General features: G+C 35.9%; 1 protein-coding gene across 8 annotated transcripts in view; it reads left to right on the forward strand.

Moving 5' to 3' along the window:
• Nucleotides 1-17,333, forward strand: part of TENM2 (teneurin transmembrane protein 2) — a 1,285,801-nt gene that overhangs the window by 378,448 nt on the left and 890,020 nt on the right. For all 8 annotated transcript variants that reach the window (XM_054556187.2, XM_054556189.2, XM_024247419.3 and 5 more), the window contains exon 4: nt 15,854-16,129. In XM_054556187.2, coding sequence (XP_054412162.2) covers nt 15,854-16,129 — 276 coding nt within the window. The remainder of the gene's footprint in view (nt 1-15,853; nt 16,130-17,333) is intronic.

Consider the following 17,333-nt stretch of genomic DNA (forward strand, 5'->3'; position numbering starts at 1 on the left):
AGGTCCTTGAAATCACCTCCAAAGCCACACAGGACCCAACTCTCTCCTTAACCCTGATGTCTTCTCTTAAGGTTGTAACTTTGCTCCCTTCATTCCAGCCACAAAGTCCCCCTTGCTCTTCTTAGAATGTGCCAGGCGTGCTCCTTCCTGGGATCTTTGCACCATTGGCTTCCTCATGCAGCAGGTATTGGAAAGATTCAATTTCCCAATTTACTTAAGTAGTTTTTTTAAAGTCACTTTCTCAGTGAGCTTTCCTGGGTCAGATTATTCAAAGTATTCATGAATGGCCTTGCACTCTTCTACTTTCTATTTTTTTTTCTTTTCATAGTACCTACCAGCTTTTAAGATATTACATACTTAAGTTTAATTAGATTCCATTTGTTAATTTTTGCTTTTGTTGCGATTGCTGGGGCATCATTGTCATGAAATCTTTGCCAGTTCTTACGTCCAGAATGATAATGCCTAGGTTGCCTCCCAGGGATTTTATAGTTTTGGGTTTTACATTCAAGTCTTTAGTCCATATTGAGTTGATTTTTGTATGTGGTGTAAGGAAGAGGTCAAGTTTCAATCTTCTCATATGACTAGGCAGTTATCCCAGCACCATTTACACCATGGAATACTGTGCAGCCATAAAAAGGAATGAGATCATATGAGCCCTTTGCAGGATCATGGATAGAGCTAGAGGCCATCATCCTTAGCAAACTAAGACAGGAACAAAAAGCCAAATACCACATTTTCTCGCTTATAAATGGGAGCCAAACAGTGAGAACATATGAACACAAAAAAGGGAACAACAGACACTGGGGTCTACCTCAGGGTGGAGAGTGGGAGGAGCGAGGAGCAGAAAAAAGAACTACTGGGCACTAGGCTTAGTACCTGGGTGATGAAGAAATCTGTACAACAAACCCAGTGATACAAGTTTACTCAAACAAGAAACCTGCACGTGTACCGATGAACCTAAAATAAAAGTTTTTTAAAAATAAATAAACCCATTATATCCAAGTACTTACTGTAGATTAGGCACCCTATCACCCTAAAAAAGGTGTTACATACTTAGACATTGTGTTAACTGTTTATTGTCTGTTTATCTCAGCCAAAATAGAAGCTCTGTAAGGGCTTGATCTACTTTGTTTGCTGATACATTTCAAGCCCTTAGAACCAGGCTTAGCATTTAGTAAGCACCAATAATATTGGTCAAATGAGTGAATGGATGTACTAGTGAATACGGCTCTTTGCTTTTGTTCTTCTGGCCCAGGGTCCCATTCTTTTAGGGTCTATGTCTCTTCTCATGTATTCCTGGCTCCCATATAGTAGGCTGTCTTTCTGCTCATGGTATCCTTCATGTATGGTGTGAGATAATGACATAACAATGTATGTTAAGAATGAATATTCATTACAGGAAAAAGGACCTGAAAATTTCTCCTACTGGTTCTGCTGCTGTTTCTGCTACAATTATTACTCTGCACAATTTTCTAAAATATTTTATTCAGGACCCCCTATTCTGGTTACACTGCTAAGTGTTTTCTAGTCACAGATAACTTTTATCTCTATAGGCTTATGAGGATAGGTATTATAAAGCATGTTTCATAAATGAGAAGACTGGAGACTGGGAGTGGAAGTTTAATTAGAGTGAGTACTATCAAACCATAAGTAGTGGAATAGGAATTCAAACTCTGGGCTACTCGCTTCTAAAATATTCGTAACCATAGATATACACAGTCTCTCACCTAGGAAACAAAGTGCATGGGTTTCCTGGCAGTATATCAGTCATATTGTGATTTGGTTACGTGTACTTTTGCTCCATAACTTTAGCCCAGATAGAATGGAACTTGAAAAGACGTACAAATGGAGGTATTTCTATGTAGTGTAATTGAACATATGAGCAGGGACATGCTGAGTGATGTGACATAATAGAAAACATTATGATATCACAAATAATTTAAAGTATGGAATTAGGATAGACTTATCCAAGGTTTTTATTTTTAAAATTTTTAAATTGATTTTTTTAAAGAAAGTCATAGAAAAGTACAGAGAAGAAAGCGAGCAATGAGTATCACTTGTAATTAACAAATGTTAATATTTTGTCAAATTTGCCTCAAATCCTCTTTTTTTTCCTAATTGCTTTCTTCTCCCTCCATCTCCAGAAATAATTGCGATTAAGAATTTGATGTATATTTTTCCAGTCCAAACTAATCTCTTTGCTATATATGTGTCTATAAACAACATATAGCACTCATTATATCTTTCTTATTGTGTTTTTGTAACTGGACATTTGTAATTTGACATCTATCCCTCTTAAGACCAAGGCTATTATTTCTAATAATTCTCTACTCCTAAAATTGCAATTGTGTGGCAAATGATGGCCAGAGTTAAAGGCCTTAAGTTCTTTCTGTCACTTTTTCAAGAGACTTCTTTCATCTAAACATCTTTTGTAATAAGCAATATACGAACAATATTATTTAGCACATTTAACTCTGTCAAAGGTTTTCAGTGGATAGTGTGAAGACCTTTTTAAAAAAATCATAACTTGATGCCTCTGGATATGCTAAAATCCTCATGAAGCTGTTGTCTCTATTATATGTGAATACATCCATCAACTGTTGATAGTAATGGTTGTAAGGTCCTTTGGTTTATAGCTCTAACCACATTGGGAATGATATATTTTAGTGGAGAATTAGTCTCTGGCATTGCTGAAACTGATTACTTATAGCATCACTCACACCATGTATATAACAAGTGCTGATGGTGTAGTATTTCAGCTGTGATGACATAAGAATTTTTTTTAACCTTATTGAGCCAGCTTCTGCCTTCTATTCTTGAACTCCTTTTTGACTTTGGCTGTGTGTGACTCAACAACTCTCTGTAAGTCAACAGCTGCCAGATGCTAAGTGTAATTAAGGCTTTACATGTATTTGTAACCTACGACATGTGTTTGGAACACAGGAAGCAAGGTGGGAAAGGAAGAAAAGGAAAACTCTTGACTCAGTTTCAATTACCCTCTCCCTGTTTACTGGGTGCTAACAGGCACTAGGAAGCTATGGTCTTGCCATTTTTCATAAGCTCAATGGCTGGAGGCTCATTATGGTTTTAGACAAGTATCTACATCCTAACTGTAATTGGTGATGAGGCAGTTGATTTAAAAGAATTGTTTTACAAACAAGAGTATATCGTTAACATTTCCCCTCAAATATCTGTGGTCTAATATACAGTGTGATTACTTACTGAGGCAAAGTATCTGCCATACATATATTCACCTGCTGATAGACTGTGATCCATCCATCTCACTAGATGTCAGAATGTAGATGAGTTAATTAACTCTTGAGATCTAGAATAATTCTTCTGTGATAGGAAAGTCAAAGTGTTTTCAAAACATCAAGCACATGATGGAAATAGGCACCTTGGTGAGTGCTGTAAATGCAAATGTCATGTGCCTTTTGGTTAATTTCAGTAATGTTAGCAGCGTCTCTACTGATATATCATACTTTTTGTGTTTTTGTGGAAAAGTAAGATATTGCATTACTTAATGGAATAAACATTAAATATATCTAAATATATGCAGCTTAACTAAAAACTGCATTTTATTTACATTGTGGCAGAATAAGCTGAAAATAGAACCCCATTTCATTGCCTATCATTTTGTAGTTTTATACTTACTATTAATAGCAAAATAATAATAATAGTAAAATGAGTACTAATAGCTAATATTGATCGACTTATTGGTGTGTGTGTTTGTTACACACATATTTATTGCATGTGACCACAAGATGCAAGTACTATTATTCTTCCATTTTACAGGTGAGAAAATGGAAACAGGAGTATTAAATAGCTTGATCAGAACAACAGCAACAAAATAGTCCTCACAGCAAGTAAGAGAACTCTCCATCCAGGCAGATTTAAAACAAAATAGAAGAAGAAATAAGAATAAGCAAAAGCCAGAAATCTGAGCATTGAATTGTTAGCCCACAGTAGGTTTTCATTGCGAGCAAAGACTGCTACCAGAACTGCAATTGGGAAATGACCCGAGGCTTAGAGCAACAAGGACATGAAACTGAGATTTCTGTAGTAAGCCAGGAAACCTAAAAAGAGGTATGTGTTTAATACTACCACATGCACATTGCCTGTGTAGAATCAAATACAAATTTTCTAGCAGGCAAGAATCCCAGTTTAGGCCCGTGTGATTTTTGAAAATTAAAATAAACCAACAGATCTAAAATTAAATATAATTAAGTATGTAAGGACGGGCACGGTGGCTCACACCTGTAATTCCAGCACTTTGGGAGGTCGAGGCGGGCGGATCACGAGGTCAGGAGATCGAGACCATCCTGGCTAACACGGTGAAACCCCGTCTCTACTAAAAATACAAAAAATTAACTGGGCGTGGTGGTGGATGCCTGTAGTCCCAGCTACTCGGGAGGCTGAGGCAGGAGAATGGTGAACCCAGGAGGTGGAGCTTGCAGTGAGCCGAGATTGGGCCATTGTACTCCAGCCTGGGCGACCAAGCGAGACTCCATCTCAAAAAAAAAAAAGAAAAAGAAAAGAAACCTTCATAGTTAAGTGTGAGCAAGTCCATAAATAATTGATTTTGACGTTTAAAGTTTTAAAACATTAGAATTTATCATTTACATACTATTAACTATGTATAATAGAAAAACTAAACAACAATTGAAAAGCAATATCAATTTTATAAATGAGATGCAAATTGTTGAAATTAAAAAAAGTTTAGTACATAACAGTGAATATGAGTTCAAGCACAATTAAAGAAATAATAAGAATAATCATAAGAAATTAGCAACAGACTGCACAGAGAGAAAAGACATAAAAATACAACAGAAGCATTTAGAGAGAAAAAGGGTAGCATAAGATCAACTGAGTTTAATTGATGAAAAGAATAGAGTATGGAAGGGAATAAATATATAAAAGGCAATGACTGAGACTTTTTTTATATTAAGAAATCATGAATTTACAGAAATTAGAGGCACAAAATATATCAAGTAAGATTAGAACTCTAAATAGACTGGTACAACATACATATTGTAGTCCTTAGAGCACCACTAAAAAATATGTGAAAAGATAGACAAAAAGCCTAGACAAAATTTAAATGAAAATTTTAAATAATTTATTAACTCACAACAATTAGGCAAAGAAATACAGAGGGAGGAAAATGCAGGGAGCACAAACAGGAAAACAAATAATAAACCTAAATCCAGTCATATCAATAATTACATTAAATATAAATTGACTATCATACCAATTAAAAGACAGAGATTGTCAGATTACTTAAATAACGAGACCTAATTATATGCTGGCTACAAAAGGCATATGTCAAATGTAAAGACAACAGAAAAGTTGAAAGTAAATAAATGGAAATAGATGAGTCACACGTTTATTGCTTATAAAAATAAGAAAGCTGGCTTGACTGCTTTATGTAAGGCAAAATAGACTTTAAGATCACAAGAATTACAAGAGAAAAAGATGAGCATTTCAAATTGATAAAAGAGTCAATTTATTCTAGGGATATAAAAGTCTATGTGCCTAATAACATAGTTTTACAGCGAGAAAGAGAAGGAATAAAAGACAAAGCAAAATTAACAAAAGTAAAGGAGGAAAGAGAAAAAAAAAACTACAGATTTAACTCTTTTCTCAGTAACTGAAAAAATATCTAGACAAAAATATAGGATATAGAGAATTTGAAAAACGTGTCGACCACCTTGACCTAATAGACATTTATAGGACACTACACACAAGAATTCTCGTATCACATTATGTTTCAAGGAAAAATTCTGCAATATATTCTATATGTTGTGCTATAAAATAAGTCTTAACAAGTTTCAAGATGGAAATCCTGGAGAGTTTGTTTTCTGTCCACCAAGCATGTAATTTAGAAATTGGTATCAATCAGAGAAGTCCCAGATATTTGGAAGTAAAATTACACACTTCTAAGTAACCTATGGGTCAAAGAAGTAGATGAGAAATTTAAAAATTTTGGACATGAATAATTTGCATGTGCAATATATTCAAATTTTGGGGGTACAGATAAAGAGGAAAATATTATAGGTTTGCAAATTTATTTAAGAAATAAAGAAATTATTTCAAATCAGTGGTCTACATTTCTACCCCAAGAACCTGGAGAAGGATGAGAAAAAAAATCTCAAATTAAGTAGAAATAAATAAATAAGCAAGATAAGAGCAGAAATTAGGGAAATGGAAAATAAACAGTACAATAAATTAAAGCCAACAGCTGTTTGAAAAATCGATAAAATAAAACTCCAGTAAGAATGATCAATTTGAAAAAGAAAGGATCCCTCATATCAAAAATGAAAGAAAGAATATTGTTATAGATTTACACATATTAAAGTCATAAATGTTTGTGAAATTGACAAATTCCCTGTAAAACACAATTAATATTAGAAAGCATATATTATCTCAAAAGTCTTTATTTGGGTCACCGTATATTGATGATAAAATGTTCAATCCATCAGAAAGCTATAATGCTAAACTTATAATAGGTACCTGTAAAATAACCTTAAATAGACATAGAGCAAACATTGACAAAACAGTAGTGAGAAACACCCATCACAGTGAGAAATTTCAATATGTATCTTACAATTATAGATAGGACACACCAACAGCAAATTGGTAGTAATGCATAAAATGTATAGCATGAAATGCTTATAATGATAAAGAAGAATGGCTGAACATTAAAGACAAAGGATCAAATTTTGAAGGTATAGAAAACAACAACTGAATAAAGTCAAAGAAAGAAATAATTTGTATACATAAGGGTAGAAATTGATAAACTAAAAAACATATACAGACAGTAGGTAGAGTCAGAAAAACAAATTTTTTTCTTTTGAAAGAAAAAAAATTTTATTGGTGAAACCAATTCAGTTAAAAAAAAAAGCACAAATAAATATTATGAGGAATGAAAATAAAGACAGTATTCTACAAATCTAGCAGAAATTTTTAAAAAGCCTAAACAATACATGGATAACCTATTGTATTTATGTCAACCTATTTGAAAGCATTAATGAAATGGGCACATTCCTAGAAAATTTATTGTTCCTAAATTTTCTAAATCAACTCACGACAAAATAGAAAATAGTAATAATTCTATGTAAAGAAATAAAGCAATTTCTTCTTCTGTAGACTGATCATCATTCGTCATAATAGCTACATTTGTTTTGTGGTTATTCTGATGCAGGCAACAATCTAAGCATTTTCCGCTGCTTTGTGTCATTCAGTACCCTCCTCCACCCTGTGAAAGTAGGTGCTATTTTTGTGTCCCTTTTATAAATGAAGTCAACAGAAGTAATTAATTCTAAGACTATCTGGTCAACAAGTATTTTTAAAACAGATATTCTAACTCCTGATTTTCTTAACCTTAGGCTATGTGGTGACTGTTTTGTAGGGCTGCTTTTTTAATTAAAAGAGAAAACTATATAAAAGCATTTAGGACAGTGCTTGACACATTTTGAAACCTTCAGTAAACGTAAACTAACCTAGTAGCCTTGCAGCTAACTCACTACTGTCCTCTTTCCCTCTCTCTCTCTGATGTACATGTTTGTAATGCTCTCATATAGGATAACTGACTGGTGCAGTTTTTAATACTGAAATTGATTTTTAATTTTGTTAGAATTTTCATCAGCAGAAAACCATCTGCAACTAGCCAGGCTCCTGGACATTTCATTTTTATTTATGAACTGCCAGTTTTTTAGCAGAACCCTTTTGTTGTGGCTGATTTTGGGTTTTCCAAATTGGGCTTTGTTCGGATTGGAATGGGAAAATGCTACCACGTCAGAGGAGAATGCCACCTCTGCCTTTTTCTTTGAAAGTTATAAGCTTACAGGAAAACCTAGGATACTGGAAACTCTCCTGTCTTCACTAGCCATCTTGGCGTTTCCTTGATTTAGAATGTGTTTATTAACATTGGAATGGTTCTAGTTACAAATTGTAAATGTTTGGACACATCAGAAGGTATTTATATAGATTAAAATAATGAGTCTAAAAGTTTACAAACATCAAAATATCAATCTCTTAGGTGTCATACATTAAAAAATGTAATTCTTAAATTACACTTCTGAAGTATAAATATTTGGCTTAAACTTTTATGAATAATAATGCATGTACACTTACTCTGTTGTTTTAAGCCAGAGGATTTTGGGTGAACAGTTTTATCAACATTTGGGAAAATATCTAAATATGTAAAAACAGATGAACTTTAAAAGGGCATTAAAAGAGAGTTTATGTGAAGACTTTTAGGATATACAAGCATAAAACATTAGTATTCATAAATAGTTCCTCCGGTGCCTTCCAAAATGGTGATCATTGAATATGTAAATATGTAGGCTTTTATATTTGTATAAAAATAATATTTTAGATAATGTTGATAATGGTTTTAAACTGATTATTTTGTATGGCTCACACATATCTACAATTGGTCAACATTTAAATATAACATATTTAAACTAAATGTGAGATAACAATTTGGCATTTCATTTTGATTTGTCAAACAGAAATTACATTTTATCACTTATAACTGCTACATTTTTCTTGATAACATTCTATGGGCAAAAACTTAAGGCATCATGTCAAATTATTTCGATTTCTTTGATAAAAAGTACTATAACATTATAATGTCTATCTTTTTCTTAAATATCTGCTAGAAAAAATTGTACTCTATATTCATTCTTGACTTTAAAATATATGCTCTAACATTTGCACAAGAAAAATGACCCATGTTTGTTTACAAGGGATTATCTTTGTTTTAGGATGAATGATTTTAGAAAAAAGGCAGCTTAAAAAAGGAATCAATGTTCAAAAGAATGAATATTTCAAATTAAATAGTAAAAATAATTTATTGCAACTGTATCTTGAAAAAAATAGACCTAATTATCAAAACTATATTTCAGTTTATGTTTAATTTCATTTACTATTAGAACTATGCATATTTTGCATAGTTCAGTTTAAATTTAATATTATTCACTATTTGAATGATGCATTTTTTTTTCAAAATGATAAAGAATAACAGTTTGGGGGTGGGGCATATACAGTCATGTTACAGCAAAATTGTTTGATTGTACCACATTATATCCTTCCCTTTAGGCTTGCATTTTGCAGCAGGATCATAGAGAGTCATTTTTTCCCCAAAAAATACTTGATGAGTTCATTAATTTTCCTAAAGGCTTCTCATTAACCTTTTATTTAAATAATTATCAAGTTGAGATTTTCTTGGTACGTGGTATGACCAATGACTTTTTTACTATATCCTGGCCAATTGAAATATTACATTATGCAACCCTGGGTCGTATTTCAATCTTCTATTATAGTAAGCCTCTTCTGACACTGAGCCAATGGGAATAGTGGGATACTGTGTCTTGACAGCCAGGTGGATGTAAAGGTGTACTTTGTGTATACTGTGTGTACTTTGTGTATACTGTGTGTACTTTCACAAGGTGGGGAAGGGGTGCAGTGAAAGAGCGCTGCTTCGTCGCGGCAGGACAGAGTTGAGTTTTTAGAACCCTCCCCGACCCCCACCCCAGGCCTCTGCCGATGACAACCTCGCTGAGAGGGAGAGAGTTACCTCCTTACCATTCCCCTCAAGTCCTCTTCTGATCGTGGTGGTGAAATTATATTTAACATTTAGCCTTCTCTGCCCCCAGCAAGGAGAGGGAGGGCTGGGGATAAAAGTCCAGGATCCCCGCGCTGGTCTCCACACTTGGCCTTTTAGAATTTTACCCTGGTGTGTTTGTAGAAGTGTAGGAGTGGGGCTGCTTGCTACAGCAGGCTGTACTTGGGGCTTGTTTTGCCCGCTGCCATTTCCAATTTGCAGGTTTCTCTAGCACCAGGTTTGGAACATTTGAGGCAAAAATAAATTTCAGGGAACTCGCCACCATGTAGTTCCTGAGGCTCCAGGACCCTGTTAAATCTACTTTGTCCTCTCCCATTTTTCAGAAACTGCTTATGTGATTTTTGTATGTAATGTCCAGGGGTTTTAGCTGTACTTAGTGGGAAAAGTAGAAGAGGGGAACACTAAATCTTGGTCCAGAACCAGATGTCTGTCAAATCAGATTTTGAAGTTCCCATCATCGTGACCACACTATTTCTATCTTCTCTTGTTAACTGGCTTAATTCTGTTAAATTTTGGTTATTCTGTGACCTTTTTTATAAACTAAATTTTTTTTGCATAATTTTTCTTGACTTCATGAAAATCTTCCCAAGCTTTACAATCTAATTATAGATTGGCACCATATTACTTTCTGCTATCAGCAAGTAATTAATTACTTGGACGTTGATATGGTAGTTGATATGAGAAGAGATACTAGGAGAAAGTGGGCAGGGATGGGTAGGGATTCATTTTATAAATGGTCATTTGTGACTATTTTCATGTTATTACAACTTTTATTTCTCTGTATAAAATGTCTTCTCTTAAATTCAGGGTACTTGCATAATAAACACTTAGACAATGAAAGTTTTCTGTATTGCATACAGTTAACTTTTATCTTCTTGCCCTTGTAGTATAAAATCTGTTCCGATGCTGGCATTTTCAGTGCTATTTGTATATCCTGGTATTACCATGACATGATAATTCTGACTTAACTACATATGTGCTTTTCCTAGTTAAAGGTTATTTCAAAGTTGGTAAAAACTTAGAAAATAAAGCCATGATCACAATGCATAGACATATCTCTCCTTAAAATTGCATCCCAAATAGAGTTAGTGGATCAGAGGATAACCCTTGAATTCTGTTGCAAAATTTCTCTCTAAAAAAGGCATGGAGGCCGGGCGCGGTGGCTCACGTCTGTTATCTCAGCACTTTGGGAAGCTGAGGTGGGCAGATCACGAGGTCAGGAGATCAAGACCATCCTGGCTAACACGGTGAAACCCCGTCTCTACTAAAAATACAAAAAATTAGCTGGGTGTGGTGGCGGGTGCCTGTAGTCCCAGCTACTCGGGAGGCTGAGGCAGGAGAATAGCGTGAACCTGGGAGGTGGAGCTTGCAGTGAGCCGAGATAATGCCACTGCACTCCAGCCTGGGTGACAGAGTGAGACTCTGTCTCAAAAAAAAAAAAAAAAAAAAAAAAAGGCGTGGAAAGGATCTGGATTATACACTGTGGTTACGATCAAGAAGAGACAATTTAACGTCCAAGATATTTATCAAGAGAGTTGTTTGAAGACTTGTGTTCCCCTCTTTTGATCACTGAACAGTTTTTAGACATTAACATTCTTTCCCAACCTTAAATTACACTAAAATTGCTTTATGTAAATGTTATAGATTGCATATAATCATTTATCTATAAAAATATTGATTCTGGCCTCGATAATGTACCATGGGTGCCACACTGGGTGAGTTATCGGCAACAGCCATAGAGCACATACCTGAAATAAAATGTATTGGCACATCATCTGTATGCACTTTTATCAGTGATATCAGGAGACTGGAGGCAGATAGAAGATAAATAATACATATGTATTCCATGAATACTGATATATTGTGCCTCCTTGTTATCTTTCTGAAAGATAGTAAAGAAGAAATGAAGGGTTCACGGCTTCCCACTAGAAATCTTAGCTTGGAGAATCACACAATGAGTAGTTTCTCTCTTTCATTCAAAGCTGCCACAGAGCTTACTAAAAACATAATTATGCAAGATGAATTAGGGCAAAATCAGTCTCCCATCGATGAGCAAAGTAAGTGCCAAACAGTAAGTTGAGCTAGTATTAAAAATGCTTCCATACTAATTTACATTCTGAGAAGTCTGTATAGAATGCAGGGCGTCTTGCTGTAAGATAAAATACATGGAAAACAATGGTTGGAAATCAATCCATATAGAAGAATATTTGGGAAAACTGGGTATGGTATGAGCAAACTGAAGTAGGTATGTGTGATAGCTTCTCAATAGAGTAAATCCCCAGTCCTTTGGAGTGTTCACCCCAAACTAGATGAACAGCTGGTGAACAGGCTGTGAAGGCATGAGGCTTACACCACTAGGTGACCTCCGTGGCTCCCTGTTCTTTTTTTTTTTTTTTTTTTTGAGACGGAGTTTCACTCTTGTTGCCCAGGCTCAGGCTGGAGTACAATGGTGCGATCTCAGCTCACCGCAACCTCCGCCTCCCGGGTTTAAGCAACTCTCCTGCCTCGGCCTCCCAAGTAGCTGGGATGACAGCCATGCGCCACCACGCCCGGCTAATTTTGTATTTTTAGTAGAGATGGGGTTTATCCATGTTGGTCAGGCTGGTCTCGAACTCTTGACCTCAGGTGATCCACCTGCCTCGGCTTCCCAAAGTGCTAGGATTACAGGAGTGAGCCACTGCACCCAGCCTGTTCTTTTCCTATGTAATATTTATCACTGTATGGATTGCACTTTGTTTATGTGATTCTTGATTAATGCCTTTTTCCCCGATTAGACTGTAAATGTCATGGACTATATTTATATAATGCACACTGTTATATCCCTGATGCCTTGCACAGTACTAGGAACAATAAATATTTGTTGAATGATTTAATAACTGGATAGACCCATTTTTTTTTTCTTTCTCCTGAGTATATGGCTCACCAGCTTCATAAGTTAAGCCAGCATACCTGGAAAAAGCTTGGTCCAGAACCTGTCCCAGGTATTAATACTTACAATGAGATTCCTATTCTTTGAGTTAGTGGAGAGTAGAAAGATACCAAACTAGGAATTGTGGGGAAATGGTGGCATTGGCAAGGAGTGAACCTGTTGGAAGGTGAAGATGAAAAGGTAATTTTTAAAAAAAAATCCATATTGATTTTAGAGGAAAATCTTCCTTTCTATATACCAGTGTAAACATACTCATTTACCTTTTCCTGGAAAATTCAGCACAGACCTTCCCATTTTCTTTACGATGCTGTTCCTTTGTGGCTTGGGGGCTATAAGTTTGAAGTTGAAACTCTTAAAGTGCACTTTTTCTTTTCTAACATTTGTGGTTACTTTTTAAATGCATGCAAATCTTACTCGATTCATGAAGACCTCAAGTTTGTTTTCTCATAAAAATAAGATTTCAGTTTCTTATCTCAAGTAATTTTAACTAAAGGAGGGGCACTGTGTGTATTCCATGTCCTCCCGTGGCCTCAGCCCACTGTTACCTCTGGAACCCAGGCCAAAAACCATATGCATTGCTCTTCACAGAGCCTCCTGTCCTCATACAACTTTTCCTTCTTTCCTGAGGAGGTCTTTGAAACTAGTTCTAGATAATGAGATATGGGAAAACCGTGTTAAAAGTTGTCTTAATACACACCCACTCCATTTTAAATGGGATTACATAGCTACAAATCCTCACATGTGGAATAAAAATATGTGTTTTAGTTTGGGTTTGCATTTATTGTGGGAAAATGAAGCAACATATCTTATAACTCTGTCCGGAAGGAACTTGATCTCTAAGGACAAGATGGAAGAATGTTAATATAAAATGACTTTTTTTCAATGACTTAAGGATGAGAAAAGCAACAATAGAAAGATCTTGTAATATTATGTATACACACATACACACACACTCAGTAACTTCATTTTCGTAGACTACTGAGGCTGAAATATAAATTTTAATGTATAATTATGAGACAGTACCAAGGATGCAAACTGGAACAGAATACACTGGGCAGAGAATTTCAGAGAGCATGATAAACTGTACCCGAGGAATAAACAGCAGCACTTAGCAGTGTGCTGATGGCAGAGAGGACTTCCCTTTTCACTGCGCAGGTAGTGGGTAATCACCCCATGCTGACAGGAACCTGCACTTGGGTTAGCTCTCCAATGAATAAGTTTCATTCTGAAGAGACAATTATGTAGAGAATTGGGCTTGATTCCATTTACACAACCAAATTAGGCTGGGAAAGCTCAGTGTGCAGTGAAGACAAGAAAAAAACTCAGAAGATATATGTCTATTACAAATTAAAGTCCCACTAGGTTAATGTGAACTAAACAGTGGTTTGGTGCTTTGTAAAATAAAAGGTAAAAAATGATATCGAGTATGTAGGCTACCATAGAGTGTCAAGTTACATCAAGAGTTTAGAGACAGAATGATAAGGAATGATCTTAATGTAATAGATATACGTAGAGTGGGTAAACTCCTGGCTTTGGTGTTATTTATGAGGTTTTCTCCACTCATAGCAGAGAAGTGCATTTCTTCACTGCGTTTTTTTTCATTGTCATAAATTGGTTAAAGACAAAAGAAATCAGCATTATACATCAGTAAGCAGAGTGGACCACATGATTCTATCTATTTTGCATTGAAACCTTAAAATATCTTTTAAGGAGCCAAATAGTAAAGCGCACAAATAAATAAACTGCACAAAAATGTTGCCAGGTTTGCTTTTGCTGGGGACTGCTGACACTATAGAAGCAGCACAAGTTGGGGGTCTGCAGGTACAGAGTTGAACCTGGATCTGCTGTGTGCCCAGGTGTGACCTTGGACATGGTGTTTGACCTCTGTTTGTAAAGTGGTGATGTCAACACCTAAAATGCTGGGCTACGATGGTATTTAAATAGCATAAAGCCTAAAGGTATCTGGCCCATTTTCTGACACCTAATAACACACGTTTATAGAACATGACAACGTGTTCAATAAAAACCTATTCTCTTTGCTCCCTGTCAGATCATGAGTTCACCCCTATAGGTCCCCATGTGCACACATTCACTTTCCATAAGTGAAGCCAACTTGTGGCTTTAAATTGTGTTAGCAAAGAGATTCTTTGATACCTTTTAGAAACCAAAGGACTAGCTCTTCATCCCTAGGATGCTGATTTCAGTGACACATTACATATACATACCTAACATAACCTCATTTCTGCCAATGATGGACCACATGTACAACATGGTCTTGTAGGATTATAATAGTGTATTTTTAGTGTATCTTTTCTATGTTTAAATACAAAGATACTTGCCAATATGTTACTTTGCCTACAGTATTCAGTACAGTAACATGCTGTGCACGTTTGTAGTGTAAGAGCAGTAGGCTAAATCTAAGCCTAGGTGTGTAATAGGCTAGACCATCTAGGTTTGTGTAAGTCACTCTGATGTTCTCAGAGCAAACATCACCTAAGGATGCATTGCTCAGAACGTATCCCTCTCTTTAAGCAATGCATGATAGCATTTATTAAAAACGACTGGTTTGGCACATGTTATACGAGGCACACTATCACCCTGAGAAGATTTTAAGAGATTAATGACCAGATATTATAGATGAGAAAATTGGGGTTCGTGGAATTAAGGGAATTGCCATAAATGAGACTTGTCAGTGGAAAGCTAGGACGGACACCCAGGTCTTCTAGCTGCCAACCATATTTATTAGAGGGTTAACGCTGTAAGACCTGAACCTTAATCTGATCCCTGCATAGGGATCAGATCCAGGTATTGCGACCCTCAAGATGCATGGCCTTGGATAAGTGCCTTAAATCCTCTGGTCCCCAGTTTCCTCATCTACAAAAGGATTACAGTAATATTACCATCTTCATAAAGTTGCAAAACATTAAAAAATATAAAAGTTGCAAAGTAAAAGGTGCACAAGTAAGCACTTGGTGTATATTAGCTATTTTGATACGTTCAGGGTTTTTTCAGCTACATGGAGCTACCTAGACAACAGTGTCAACATGCCTAAAAATCTCTGAAATAAAATCTGAGCATTTTGTCCTATAATCGATATTTACTTTCTTTCTTTTGTTTGTTTTTCAAAGGTATCCCATTGTCCTGAATACTCTTGTCCAAGATCTGTTTCTGTACACCATGGTGAATTTGATGTATCTGTCAGATGGGAAAAGTGGCTGCTTTTTTGTAAGAATAGATTTTAACTTTGTAAAGCATCTCACAAATTTTAATCAGCTTCTCTGTCACTGTCGCCCTAGGAACCAACTTCACCCTTGCCGAACTGGGCATCTGTGAGCCCTCCCCACACCGAAGCGGCTACTGCTCCGACATGGGGATCCTTCACCAGGGCTACTCCCTTAGCACAGGGTCTGACGCCGACTCCGACACCGAGGGAGGGATGTCTCCAGAACACGCCATCAGACTGTGGGGCAGAGGGATAAAATCCAGGCGCAGTTCCGGCCTGTCCAGTCGTGAAAACTCGGCCCTTACCCTGACTGACTCTGACAACGAAAACAAATCAGATGATGAGAACGGTAGGCCTGCTTCTTAAATACCTTTTAACGTTCTGTGCACTGCATCACGTGGGGCTTTGAATGTTTTTGTTTTTTAATGAAGAGGCGTCATAAAACCATTCATCTTCTTTGAAATCGACCTTGCCTACCCAGTGTGAGCTGGGGGGAAGTAAACCAGCAACCCTCCAGCACACAAGAAATGAGAAGAGAATTTTAAAATCACATTCTGATGATAACACAGCATTCAGGTGTAGTCAGTTGGTCTTATTAGCAAGTAAATTACATTGCAAAAGAGGCAGCTTGATAAACTATGACCTATACCTAGAAAATGTCCTCTCTCCACAAGTTTCTAGGTCTTTGTATTGATTTCCCCTTCCCAGTAAATGGAAACCTGGGTTATTTTTTTTATGAAGATCTCTTAAGAATCCCACCTTATCTTAGACTTTCATTTCCAGGCGGCAATGCCTCATATCCGTATTGAAGATCAAACTTGGAACAGATGCTCTGGAGCTTAATAATGACAAATAGGAAGAGACTTGTCTTCAAAAAAAGAATTCTTTATATGTTTACTTTTCCCCTTGGCACCTATGTAGGTTAATGGTTTCCCCCATCTTCTGTCACAAACCACTATTGCCTATCCATCAGCTTTCTAGGTGGATTTTAATGAAACTTTGAAAATTAAATCCTTCCGATCATTAAGCAGTAAATATAGAGAAGCCTAAGCAAGTCATTAAAGAGATAAGGTGCTTTTTTATGGGTTTCTGAGCAATTCCGAAGTGTGTTTAGTCAAAAACATTTTTTCAAAAAGATAAATTGCATTAGGTTACAGCTGATTTAAGAAGAAAACATCAAATGCTATGTGGTTTGTTATGAATAGATGGCATGTTTGCTAAAAGAATTACCATTACCATTAAAATGTTTACAAATAGATCAGTTAAGAATGTTTATATAAAATATTATAAACTTCTGCCAGAGCAGCTTTAAGTATTTCCTTTCATTTAAAAAAGAAAAAGGAAATTTGCAGGCGGACAGCTTGTTGTGAATGCAAAAGCATAGCTAAATATCATTTAATCTCAAAACTGTGTTGAAAATACATCATTTCCTGGGTAAGTCGCACATACTCAAAAAGATGTCACTTTTTTGCATTTAAATTTATGTTTAATTTTGAAATAATTTATTCTACAGTGGGGACAAGGGGATGTGTCTTACTTATGCCTCCGTTCAT

This window comes from Pongo abelii, chromosome 4 (genome assembly GCF_028885655.2).
Source record: "Pongo abelii isolate AG06213 chromosome 4, NHGRI_mPonAbe1-v2.0_pri, whole genome shotgun sequence".
NCBI lineage: Eukaryota > Metazoa > Chordata > Mammalia > Primates > Hominidae > Pongo > Pongo abelii.